Source organism: Apostichopus japonicus, chromosome 21 (genome assembly GCF_037975245.1).
Source record: "Apostichopus japonicus isolate 1M-3 chromosome 21, ASM3797524v1, whole genome shotgun sequence".
Taxonomy (NCBI): domain Eukaryota; kingdom Metazoa; phylum Echinodermata; class Holothuroidea; order Aspidochirotida; family Stichopodidae; genus Apostichopus; species Apostichopus japonicus.
This window is the reverse complement of record NC_092581.1, coordinates 2,460,498-2,474,058: the sequence shown is the minus strand read 5'-3', so window position 1 is coordinate 2,474,058 and position 13,561 is coordinate 2,460,498. Positions and strand designations below refer to the sequence as shown.

Genomic DNA, 13,561 nt, shown 5'->3' with positions numbered 1-13,561 from the left:
GACGGATCTGGAAGTGGTGACTAAAATGGGGGAGGGGTCTAAGGGTAGGGGGTCTACCCCTCCCCTTTGGAAAATTTTTAGTTTTGAAACGTCCTTAGATGCAATCTGGTGCATATTTTAAGTCAAATAAGGAAAAAGCTCCCGTTCTCCTTTTCTCTATTCAGCTTTCCTTCTTTCTTCCCCTTCCGCTCTCTTCACCTTTTCTCCTTTTGCCGACAGACCCAAAATTTGCCGACAGCGACCAAATTATTGTGGGGGTGTGTGACACCCCCCACACCCCCCCCCGCTCGCTACGCCCCTGAGAGTATGGTACATTTGGCCGCTGGCACTGAATTTTTGGGATCGCACAAATCTTGTATATATGTTTCTCTTTTATACGTTTTTAAGAAAGAGTCCTCCAAGACAGGGTGCCTGGTCACGAAGAAACAAATATTAACACCCACTCTCAACTCTAGCACAACCTTATTATCGGGATGATAACCACATGACTACGATGGTGTTACGTCAAGACCGAGGAGACAAAGATACATAAGGGAAATACTATAATTCACACACTATGAGAGATCTACTGTGTGTCCATAAAAGAAGACCACATGGTCTCTTTAATTGTTGAAGGTGCTAAACTGTTGGTTATACTGCAGGTTGGTTGACTAGACTTGTGCTTTCTCATCGTTAAGTTTAAACAAATCCGGCACACAACCATCAGCCTCAAAGCCAATGCCCTAATTAACATATCAATGAGTAACTCAAATTATGATACTGTTTTAGAAAATATTCGATTAATTAAGTATATAATTAATTAGAGCTTTGACATTATTACAAGTTTAATAACGAGGCTGATGTTGTCAAGACGCCATCTATTATCACAACAGGCTGAGTAACAGCACAAATAGGCGGCATTTTGCAATGGAATTAACATTGGCATATGCTGATAGATGCGTTATATAGGACACATGGTAATGCAATGTGAGATACGTACAGCATAAACAGCACATAAATAGTTTGTAGTTTACTGTCTAACCATGTTATATATATAAAGGCCTCCTGATACACCGTATTGGCGTCTATCTTGGCGCAGAGTGCTCTATGTCCGGTGGACAGAGCGTATAGGTGAGAATTAGTTGAGACTAGTGGAACACTAGTATATGTCAATGTGAACCCTAAAATCCGTTAGCTCTACTACCTCTATCGGATCACTAAAATCCAATTCTGTCATAAGGAACCCCACTCATGCTTTTGTCTTTCTGCGCACTTAATCTCGCTCCCCTCCTTCATAACGACCCCTACCCCCCGCCCCCCCCCCCATATACAATTTTATAGCCTAACACTGAAGGCCTTCCAAGAACATGCACACGAATAATTTTACTGGTGAGTAAAGAGGCTTGTTTACAAGTGGCGAAAACTTTGGGCTCTCAAAAAAGGAAAAGAAAATAGAACTACATGGTCCTTTTACGGAAACCATGAATGACCAACGTTTCATCCCTCCAGTAAAGGGTATAGCGTTTGGGAGTCTGATGATCGCCGCCGTACAGGCGTGAAACTCTAGTAACACCATGCTGTAAGTTTCCGTACAGGTATACTTTTTTTTTAGCTAGTAACAACTTCCACAAGAAGCTTTAATACCACATTACTTTATAGTGTATGAGTCACTGAAAATTTTATATGGAGTATGCTTACTTATGGTCACCAACCCACGTGACTAATTGTCCTTGAACTGACCGCGAGGTGAAGTTGGACTAGCCATTCAACAAGTAGTCAAGTTTGTAACAAAATCAGCTTTCTAGTAAATTACACCCTTTTCTCAAAACAACGACGACAATCGACTTTTTTCTTTCTCTCTTTTAGAAATATAGAACCAACTTTATAGCTCGACCAATGCTGATCTGGTGCCAAAACTGGTTGCTAGGCATAGTTCTGACGGAGTAAGTTAGAATAAATATTGACCTAAAAGAACAATATAGCTGGCATTGTGTAGTTCAGGGTTGTAAGGACATACAACTTCAACCTAATACCTTTGTTTGTATATCAATGTCGGATTGATTACTTTTATTTACCAAAACAAAGTAGAGAGAATATTTATGGCGTGTCAGGTTCAAGTATAACGAAAATGAAGCTGGTATTGTCATTAAAACTGTAAATAGTGAGCAGCTATAGTTCGTCTATTTGGGCAATGTTGTTTCGAGAGATGTTTCGTGGATAGCTATATATCACGGCGTGGTAGGGGGACGGGGAGGGGAAAACTTAAGCTTTAAGAAGACGAAAATGATTTCATATGATGATGTATAACTGTATAACATTAAATGCAATAGCAACACATTCCATCCGATGCAGGTTTAAATAATATTAGTTTTATCTTGCATATGCGTTATATCATTATGCATATATGTTAATGCATTATGCATTATGCATATATGTTAATGCATTATGCATATATGTTTATATCATTACAAAAGTAATTACGGTCAATTTTCTGAGCTACCGAAAGATAGTGTTAGTCGGACATGGAAACCTTCAAAGGTGGAAGCTAGCGTTTGTTTTGAATTTTATTTCGGCTATATATATAGAAATAAGTTACGTCACTAAATTCCCGGTTTCGTGTCCGTTTCGACGCCTTGTCCACTGCCTCGTCATATACTTCGATGGTTTTCGCACAGTCTGATTATAACGGTAGGCCTATACATCAATAGCCTACACTCGGGGAAGGAAAGCTAAACTTTTACGTCAATCAAGAGTATCGATCGGAAATGAAATTGAAATACGAAACTAAACTGTCAATCAAATACACGTGGATATATCAACTTTAGCACGCATGCTATAATAGCACGCATGCAATATATAGCGCTGAGGGGTAGAGTTGAGTGAGGGCTTACGGAGTACGGCCTTTCCTTCTTCATGGGGGAAAAAAGCTTAGGCTTTGGTCTCTTGACCTTTTCATAGTAATTATTTCGATTATTATTTGAAATATTAAGAGTTTCACAAAAATGAAAAGAGTTGACACACAACCATGCATAGGTGTAGTTCTGACCGGTGGGATATTATAATTAGAAGTAGATCAACTTTACGCGCGCTTTATATTATTATTCCTTCAATTTCGTCCATGTTCATAAAACAGAGTCCCCCCCCCCTTCCCCCTGATAGAGATACTTTCAGCCGGGAAGATTTAGACCACTAGTAGGCTATAGGTGTAAAATCACACCTTGTCAAGCCGTCACTCAAATAATCAAGAGTAGGCCTATTCATAAGTACAAGATTGCGCTAAGAGCTAATTAGGTTAATAGTTTAAATATGTCCGGAATGCACTATAGGCTATTTGACGTCTAAAGTATTAGTTTTTCCTAGGAGGGGGGGGGGGGGGAGGAGAAATCCAAATACACGGGACTCTGCTTCAACGACCCGGCAGGACCACACCCCCATCGATCCTTCATTCGCCTCCGGCCTTTCAATAAAGGTCCAGCCCCTATTGATCTCAGACCCCCGCCCCCCTCCCACCCACACAAACACCTGTGCAGGGATTTTTCCAATCAATTCAATTTAGTACTGAAAAATTTTAACACACTGTTTTCTACACAATGTGAAGAGAAGACTAGTGTTTACCGTATCGACAAAGTGTTCCACATTTGTATGCGGGCCTACTTGACAAACTAGATAAAAGAAACCACCATGTGACGTCCTAAAGATCATTGGCAAAACACCAAATTTATCTTTTATAGGCCTACTATACTTGCTAAAAATTCAATACCTTATCCACGACTTTGAAAGCGTTTTAACAAAAGCGGTGAAGCGTCACAACACATGCTATAATACAGCCTTAACCCGCACGGATTAATTAATGGTGTTCTTCAGAGTAGCTTTGGGTTTTACTCATAAAAGCAAAAACCAGGATAATTACAATTACTAAGAAACGGTTTCTCTTCTATAGAAGACCTCCATGTGATGGCAAGGCTCTATTCACAACAAAAGGTATCGATTTATCCGTGCGCGGTCATGATCAATGAACAACCTCGGAACACTACCGACTGCAAACTCTTAAATAAAAAAAAAATAAACAACCCGTGCAAGCTCTTTATCTGACTAAAACTGTGTTGCATTTTAACAACAGAGTTATACGCAGACACTACAGAGAGCAGCGCTATTAGAGTAACGGGCGTTTTCAACCACCTTGATATAGATTTGAGAGATTTTGTGTTAAAATCATATTTCGGAAACGATAAATCCAGGGAATATATATGGAATTATCAATTGGTTGCTTAGGCTACGTAAACGGTTTCCATAAGTTTGTATTTTTTTCTTCATCTTATTTTCACAAACGTCGATTAAGTATTAAGCATGTTCACCACACTCAGGAGAGCAAATTACTGGATTTTTTATTCTTCAATTTGAGTAGATCTCTGGACATCGTGGGACTTTTTCCTCTTCTGGTAAGTTTGGATAACTTAATTTTGTAAAATGGTTTTCATGAAATTATCATTCTAGGCTAAGTTGCTTGAACTCTCCTCAATTGGGTAAATAAACTTCTAGAAACCTTATTTACCAAACCCTAAATTGTTCGGTAGGCCTGTGTTAGAAAAGTTATAGATATTTGTGGAAGTGCGCTACAGTCGCAAAAACTATAGTTGCTACGTAAAATGAAGATGCCGTCCTTACATATACAGTTTTGCTACTCCTAACCCCCTTTCCCTTGTTACGCTTAACTTTTTATAACGCAATGACTAAATTTGGATTTGAGGTATTTTATTTCATTGTGTTTTCATAGATAATAGCAAGGGCGTAGGAACCGGGGGCTGGGGGTGCCGGCCCCCCCAGTGAAAAAAATATGGGGGCGGAAGTATCATTCCGTCCCCCCCCCCCGCTCCGCAAGTCAGAAAACCCCTTTTTCATTTCCAAATGAGAAAAAAAATCTCATTTGGAGCGCCAAATTGCATCTAAGGCCAGGTGAAAATGCAAAATTATTTACAAAATGGAGTGGGTGTTCAAGTGTGCTATATTGCACCAAATTGCATCTGAGGCCACCTGGAAATGCAAACAATTTCCCCTCCCCTTAGACCCCTCCCCAGGCCGGCCATCAGTCTTCATCCCCCATTCAAAAGTACCTTCCTACGCCACTGGGTAATAGGGTGTCGAGGGGGACGGGCATTTTTTCATTTTGTTTTCATAGGTAAGAGGAGGGTGCACGGTGGGCCGGGGGGAGGGGCATGAACTTGGGGCGGGGGAATTTGCGAAAAAAGCACGGTTTTCATGGAGGACAAAATAACTCCCTTATATTAGGCTGTTTCAGTCGATTTTTGAAAATGATTAGTTTCTCCAAATATGTTATCAATTAATCTTGAACGTTTTCTTAATCACCCACGGTCTGTCGGTTAGTCTTATACTTGTCGGTAATCAGAAAGACCGTTTCTCCGTGGAAATAACGTAGAATTTGTCCATTAGCTTTAACTAGGGATGTCAGCTAGGCTATATGTAAAAGAAAATAATAATAACTTAAAAAACAAATCCCTGCCTCCCGTCCCCTAAAGGAAACTTACAATAAGATGCTAACCTAACAAAAAGATACGTTCCGCCGTTGAATAAAATTGCTTTCTGCAATGGCGGAAAGCACCTTTTTTAATAGTGACCGCTACCGTTTTTCTATGACGGAAACTAAGGGTATCCATTACAAACTTGTATCAAAATAAAGACTCCACAAATTTCTACTTTTCTGCAGATTTTGGAAATTTTGTTTGGTAACAAGGAGAAGAAGATGATGCCGGACTTAGATTAAAACTTCGATGCAAATAAACATTCATCAAGCGAAGAGAAATGAGCCGCCAATTAGAACAACTACTGTCACCAATGAAGAATTTACAGATTACTGATCAGAAAAGATTGCATCAGAACGGGAGGAGCGATCAATATTGTCAGGAGAAAGAGGATAAACATAGGAGACAGGTAGGTACGTGACGTAACTAATGACGTCACATACTCATGACTTTTAAGAAAATGTTACACATAATATTATTAAAAAAACAGTAGCGATTTCAAAGTATCACGGATGTTATTTTTGTTTTGGTCTTATATGATTAAGTAACAAAATAAATAAAACAGTGATTTCGCTCGCACACGTCATCGCCCATTCGGGGGGTGGGGGGGGGCAGGTTGTAAGTTTTAGACCTGCTATGAGCAGGATAAGTTTTGGCTGGGCATGATGGAATCGGTGTGATATCCTTCGCACCTTATAATTACTCCGTAAGTTAAAATGGAAAAAATCGAGAGAATATTAAGAAAAAGAGACACACATTGTCACTTCGTTTCTCCCCGTAGACTAAAGATGACGCTTGCCGATCGGGTACACTTGCAACCTTATCTATGGACAATCTTAACAGAAGTGACGGCTTCCTCATGACCAAACAGAAATGGCAGTTTTTTCTGTCCCCAACAACCAGAAGGGAACAATTTCCACCTCTAACGTCAGCCTCGAAACCAGAACCTGCACTGACTACTGTTATGTTTAGAATCGCCCAAAACAGATCACGATCGCTGTCTAAACAAGACGCGGTGACCTCTGACCGCAAGAAGCCTCCGAAAACACGCAGGTTAAACGTGAACAGTATCAGAAACAGCGCGTGCGTCGCTCGAAGTGAACAGAAGATGCAAGTGAAGCGCGCGAATACAGCGCGGGAAGCGTCCCTGTCCGGACGCTCGCTTCGCACGCTTCACCAAATCACTCACGTGGAAGCGATTGCAGCTTCGGAGCTGGAGAAGAGAAGACAAGAATGGCTGGACAGTGAAGAGAAAAGAAAAGATGGCGAAAGAGTGAAATTACAGAGAAAAGTCAACAGCTTTATTGATAGAGTAGAAGAGGATAAGAAGAAATTATTCAAATTGCAAAATAAAACGGTGCTCGCATTAAGGGCAGGCCTTGAAGTTCGAGGGAGAAACACATGCTGCACAGGTGATTCAGAAAAACCGACAAATATTACATGAAGCATGAGCATGAAGACCCAAGTTGTGAAGAAGTAATAATTTTCCTCTGGATTTTGTTTCCTTTTTTTTTAAGGCATTACTCTTCGGAAAAGAGGTCGTTAATCACTGACATGACAAGGGGTCATCGTGCATAGGTTTTTAAAAGTGGGGGAAGGTGGGATAGGGTGGGGGCTCCTAAATGTCACCCAAACTGATTTAGGTAGGGGAATGCAGTGACAATGGAAGGGCCAGAGGAAGAGGAGGGGCAAGGATGGTAGGGTTGTTCCATTGTATGAGATACTACTGCAGTGGAGTGTATAATCTAGTGTGTATGGTGAGACTGCAATATTTACGACAAGGACCTTTTGGGATGCAGACATATTTTGAACTAGCTAGCTAATCGATCATTTCGGGATGGACTGGGGGGGGGGGGGTTGTCCCCAGGTGACTGGAGGGAAAACCTTGTTCTGTGGATCTAATAACTCAGTTCTTCACAGAACATTGATCAATAGTTCACTATTGATTTCGAAATTATTACTTTGGGATGGGGGAGTGAACGTACCTCCTCTCAATGTCCCTCTACTACCGTAGCCTCCCTCCCCCACAATCCTGGAGAACACTACAGGAACTTAACTGCGTGGAAGGTGTTACAAATAGCCTACATTGGAGAATAGAGTATATTTTAGTTACAGCGAAACAATATTCATTTCTCCGCCAACCCATGAACTTTTAAAGTCGTTTTATTATCGCAACTGTGCTTGTATTACTTCCTGGCCAGGTCAAATGACACAAACACAATCAGGTACCGCATTTTGCACTTGGCTAGAGTAACGGAGAAGATCTGTAATTTGTCTGTAGCCGATGTGGTTGATGCATAATGATATACATGTTACTGATTGGTAAACTTTACAGCAATGTTTGAGGAGTTGAGGAGGAAGTCGGCCTATCGGAGTTCTGTGTGTGTGTGGCAGAGCTTTGGAATACATCATGAAGTTTCATCGCTGCATAAATTGATACATTCAATGAACATACATGCATACTATGTTAAAGGATTGACATCTATATTTATAACATCTGCATATTAGTTTTATATAATGGGCAGTCATATTAGTTTTATATAATGGGCAGTCACATCTTTAAGACCCTTTTGGCGTTCCATAAGAGTTTCTGCTGCAGCTAGGTCTCTCATGTATGTTATGCACTGCCCAAATATTTTTTCGCAATATCAAATACTCCCAATAGCTACAATACTACAAGTGTGTTTATTCAATGTTGATAATACATGTCATACACAAGATCCTCAAAACAACACAGGATGAGTTAAAAAAGCAAAAGATGAATGTTTTATCAGGGGTGCACTGCTGTATATATGATCCTCCATTGAATTTATTAGTTTTTTAAGAGTTTCTTTAATTTCAGAATTGAATTTAAGAATAAGGCAAGACAAAGAAAAAAGAGGGACGGGGGGTGGGGGGCGGAATAATAAAAAAGACAAAAAATAGTTGTCAAATATGTTATGTATATTTTTGTTTCTGTAAAATTAACTTTTTTATTAACGTAATTGCACTTATTTCGGTTCATTCTTTCTATATCTCTAACCAGTGTAGTGTATGAAAACTGACAGTCTTTGAATGAAAGATACAAAACATATTCTTTATTTCTTATTAAAACTTATTCCCAACCAACACGCCCTCCCCTTTTACCCCCTCCTGCCCCACACCTCCCTTACTCCTTCCACCTTCTCCAAACAAAAATTGCATAAACCTGTAGTACTGCCTTTAAGATCTAAGTGTAATGTACAGAAAAGACTAAACATAACATCTGTTCAGCCAGACAGCTGGCAGTCACTGTTCAATTAGCACTTCGACTCCAATCGACAGATGCACAAACATAAACACAGACACATCCACAAAAAGTTAGTCCATCTTTCCTCCCCCATACTCATCCTTTAGGTAACCCCCATCCAACCCCCAATCCAACCCCCACCCCACCCCACACCCAATGAAGATAACAAATAATACCCTAATATGCAGTTGAAATAGATTCAACCACCTTTGTTGTGCTGTTCTGAAAGTGTTACTGCCAAACATGGAAAAGTAAAACAAATTAACAAGGAAAGAGCGACTCGATCACTCGACTATCAAATTGAGATAAAAACACTCTTTTTTTTTTGCATATTAATTAAACAGCTACACAGAACCACTTTAATACAACAGTAAATAGCTCTTCATAATTATAAAGAATTAAAAAAAAATTCCACTTCCTGAATTAAGGTCAACAGTTTTTGCTACTGGCTCACACACATACACACCCACACACACTAGGTTAAGCTGAACTGTGAACACTTAGTAGATCAAATATATGATACTAACATAATGCTTTGATTGGAAATAAGGAAGAAAATAAATGTAGCAAATTATGAAAACAAAAATTCATATTTAAGAAATCAGGTGCACAATTATAATATTCATTCTATGCTTGATTACTGGCTGTGGAATAAATTTAGTCCTAGTTTGGTTCAATTAAATTCTCTTCAAGGTGGATACAGGTCTGAACATCCCCCCAAAAAATCTGAAAACCCATTTTCGGAAAAAAGGACAACCACAGGTCTTGGAATATAGAGATAGAGATAAAAAGCCCCTGACCTCAATTGTGGATGAATTTTTCCAGGTAAGAAAGCTGGTCTGTTCCTCTATTCATTCTGGTTCTTCGATGTCAACTGATTCTGTGACCCATAGTTCACCAGGGGGGGAGGGGGCATAATCGTAGACTCCTTATCCGTGAGTAAATAATGGCTGCCTGCTACCTTCTGTCCTTGAGACACATGGGGTGGAATATTACCGTACGTTCGTCCCATCCGCAGTCGGCAACCTGACAAAAAAAGAGAAGAGAAGTGTGGGGATGATTCTGGCTGCAGAACTGACAGCCATGCCGATAGGGTTCTCCCCCCGTGCACGAAATTTAATGAGGGCGCTGTTGTAATAGGTGCCTATCTAACTCCACGGGACTCGACGAGCTGTTGCCTCTGCCTGCCAATCATAACAGTACTGTGCATTGATCACTGGCCGTATAAAAACAAATTTCGTCCAAGCCAAGCAAGTTGTTTCTTAAGCCCCTTAAATTGGGTTTTTTCTCGTCTTTAAAGCATATATTTCGAACCAGTCGATCCACTAGCACGTCAACCATGCACATTGTATGTATTTTATGTATGTATGTATGTATGTATGTGTGTATGTATGTATGTATGTGTGTATGTATTTTATGTATGTATGTATGTATGTATGTATGTATGTATGTATGTATGTATGTATGTATGTATGTATGTATGTATGTATGTATGTATGTATGTATGTATGTATGTATGTATGTATGTATGTATGTATGTATGTATGTATGTATGTATGTATGTATATATTTTAGATCTTCCTGCAAGCAGGAACTCGCGACATGACATGACAGCGAATTGACAGCCCCCTCTGATAAAAGATTGGAGAGCCCCATTGGGTTAACTACATGGAAATATGCATGTTACAAATATGGAATGCCTTCCACATGAAGATGTCTACCCTACCCCCTTCACCCGAACCCCACTCGATGCTTGTTTAATGTCTCGCACGGTTTCATTCATACAAATTTAGTTTCTTATGGAATGATTAGGCTACACATCCATCTAGGTATCTTGTTCCTATTTCAGGGCATTGCCATCCCCCTTCCCCAACCCCCCTTAACCCCCATTACCCATGCCACTGTCACAGACAATATAATAAAAGGATTGGACATTTTATCACCTGTCCTTGAACGTGTAAATTGAAGTCAACGCCACACACAAACTCGGTGTGGTGCTGGATCGTCTCGAGAGGGGTCGGCTGACTGGCAAAGTCCCAGAATCTTGTGGTGAAGTCGTACGAGCAACTGGCAATAACACTGTGGTGGTGGGGTGAGCACTGCAATGAGAGAGTATAATAAGTGAAACATCAACCAACCAACCAAACCTCCCCACCCCCCCCAAAAAAAAGCCAATTCTGTCTGTTCTGAGATATCATCGTTATACGCATATCGCATACCACATTCGTACAAAATTATAGGTGCAGTTGCTGCTTAATTGGCAGAATTTTAGTTTCTGCTGGTTGCTTCAATATTTCTCGTCACAGTCTCGTACAGCATCTAACCGAAGCCAAGGTGTCTGCTATCATGTACATGCATCCTATACCATACTGTACAGTGTGCAGATGCTTGTTGTAAGTGAAATTAATATCTATTTTGTGTTGTTTCCAGCTATTTTGTCAGATTCGCTATTATACTGCAAGAGGCTTACCTCGCAGAGGCAATGAGCAGCCAATGTATGTATTTTAGATCCTCCTGCAAGCAGGAACTCACGAAGATGCCATCATTAGCTTATCGAAGCCGCAAGCTGACCGAAGTCAGTCTCTTAGATTCATATTTAACGTCCATGATTATGAATTGTTAATTGTCAACAACTCTGTAACTGGACGACATACATTTATCTGGGAGTGACTCGAACCGGGGACCTTATGATTGAAATGTAACACAACTAAGACTTGAGTAACGTCGGAGCCGTGTGCGGTCAAGCGAGACTCATTATATGTGCTCGTTATAAACATGTTGGACAATCACCGGAGGTTAAATGTGCGAGCCTTCCGCTTAACCAGGAAGAGTTTTGATTGCAACGATAATGAAAAATAATCAAACTTTTAGATTTTTATCTTTCTAGAGTAACTCTGGAGTTCAATTCCTTTCAACATGGGCTAACCTACTGTTTGGTGTGGGGAATAGGAAGGGAGGGGGGTGAGGGAGAGGAGGTTTTGGAGCAATTGCAAATAAGTTGCACAAATGTCCTATTAAATGTGCATGGTAACAGACTGCAAATATCCACTAAGTCAGGCCTGGAATAGGCCCGGGGGGGGGGAGGGGGGGAGGGGAGGGGGAGGTTGGATATCGATACAAACCTCCCAAAGTATACATATATTTCACATATTTATTTTGTTTTTCGAAGTCTTGTGGGTAGCATTAACAGTGTTTTGAAATCCTCGCGAACCACAGAGAGCTTTTATACCTCAGGCTGCAGGCGACTGGCGGACCGCACTGTCTTCAACTGTCAACTTGTTTGCTCTCCCTGAAAGCTTACTGCTCTGAGTGTCTGTTCATGAGCATCCACATGTACATGTTACCTCCAGATAATGAGATGATAATATAAAGCAAAGCATCAAAGGTCACAAAAAGTTTGTAAAAAATTTCAAGGGAACAATTTGGCGTGGCTTACAAATTACCTTCTCGACATTTTACCCATCAAACGGGCGATGTTCTCCTTCCTTCCCATTCTCCCCCCCCCCCCCCAACCCACCTCTTCAGACCAATCCAGGGCTGTAAAAGAAAACCCTACTAAGGCTTACCTTGACTCTTCTAACAGCATGCGTATGTCCATTCTGTTCTAATGTGAATGCTGGAGCATCTAGTTTCCTTAGGTCCCAACCGACTATTTTACCATCAACAGATCCGGCTATCAGAATATTCTGCCAAAAAAAAGAATGAAAAAAATGAAGACATGCAATTAGTCAGGCGTGAGCATTATTTTTATAACAAACTTGTTCTTGCGATAGATAGATAGACAGAAAGACGAAGAAAATTTCATCTTTTCCCAAAATTTATAACAATCACTATTATGTCAGTGCACTATACAAAGCAATCTAAGAATAGGCTTCAAAATCTTTCTTTCCCCCCCCCCCCATTTTGCTATGACCATCCTCAGTGATCAGAATAATTCCTATTTGAGAGACTACGAGGGGGTACACAGGATTTCAAACTGGCGGGTTGAACAACTTCCAAATCCCCCCCTTCCCCCCAAACTGATTTAGGTTTGGGGCTGAACTTTTATAGAAGGTCCAGAAATGAATGACGGATTTCATAAACGAGGGGGGGTGGCCCTTGGGTCGTTGAAGGTGACTACCACCTTGTGGGGGTCGTCCCCGAAAGATATAAGACAATTGAGACGTCCAATGGTACATTCTGAGGCATATCCACAATATAAATTAAGTCTTAGTTCAAGGTTTTGCTAATAAATACTCTTTAATATTTTGTCTGAGGTTGAAATAAAAGGGGTGAACACATGTAACAGTTGTTGGCTAAAAAAATCCCAAGATTAAGGATTGTCCCCTGACTGATGAAGGAAGGTAGTGACGGATATCCTCCCCCTCCCTCTCCCCTGGGGCACTTCACTGAGCAACTACTGGCATACTGTATCATAATATAATATGTACCTGTTGATCTATTGAACTATTGATTCCTTTCATAAATTGTGGTGTACCTTATAAAATATCTTCACTACAAGCCTAATGCTTTTTTTCTCTGCTCAAAATATGGATAGTTCAGCAAAAATACCTTAAAAGCAGACAGAGCGAAAACAAAGAAGAGGTTCTTAACATATGCTCATCTTATGCAAAAAGCTTATTTAGGTTAAATTATCCGACAGAAAAAAAAAATTACTGGCAAATGCTTAATATTTAATGCTAAGAAAAGGTTGTCTAGGTAAATGTATGACAGTTAAAGGGGGGGGGGAGGGGCCTGATGTTTCAGATCTTTTACACAGAGGCATAATTAAATCCAT

The 13,561-nt window shown here is 40.3% G+C and overlaps 2 protein-coding genes across 5 annotated transcripts in view; one reads left to right on the top strand and one right to left on the bottom strand.

Moving 5' to 3' along the window:
* Positions 1-3,960: 3,960 nt before the first annotated feature.
* LOC139962685 (uncharacterized) lies at positions 3,961-9,026 on the top strand. The gene is made up of 3 exons (XM_071962869.1): positions 3,961-4,418; positions 5,702-5,925; positions 6,298-9,026. The coding sequence occupies exons 2-3, from the start codon at positions 5,797-5,799 to the stop codon at positions 6,958-6,960; spliced, it is 792 nt and encodes a 263-aa protein (XP_071818970.1). The 5' UTR covers positions 3,961-4,418; positions 5,702-5,796; the 3' UTR covers positions 6,961-9,026.
* A 139-nt stretch (positions 9,027-9,165) lies between these two features.
* The window catches only part of LOC139962684 (peroxisomal targeting signal 2 receptor-like), a 126,564-nt gene continuing 122,168 nt past the window's right edge, over positions 9,166-13,561 (bottom strand). For all 4 annotated transcript variants that reach the window (XM_071962864.1, XM_071962865.1, XM_071962866.1 and 1 more), the window contains exons 7-9: positions 12,351-12,470; positions 10,728-10,883; positions 9,166-9,810 (exon numbers count right to left, since the gene is read on the bottom strand). In XM_071962864.1, coding sequence (XP_071818965.1) covers positions 9,742-9,810; positions 10,728-10,883; positions 12,351-12,470 — 345 coding nt within the window. In that variant the 3' untranslated portion in view covers positions 9,166-9,741. The remainder of the gene's footprint in view (positions 9,811-10,727; positions 10,884-12,350; positions 12,471-13,561) is intronic.

Excerpts from the sequence above, each read along its gene's own strand:
- LOC139962685 (XM_071962869.1), top strand. The coding sequence starts at position 5,797 with ATGAGCCGCCAATTAGAACAACTACTGTCACCAATGAAGAATTTACAG. Across the intron at positions 5,926-6,297 it reads AGGATAAACATAGGAGACAG|ACTAAAGATGACGCTTGCCG; the intron begins GTAGGTACGTGA and ends TTCTCCCCGTAG.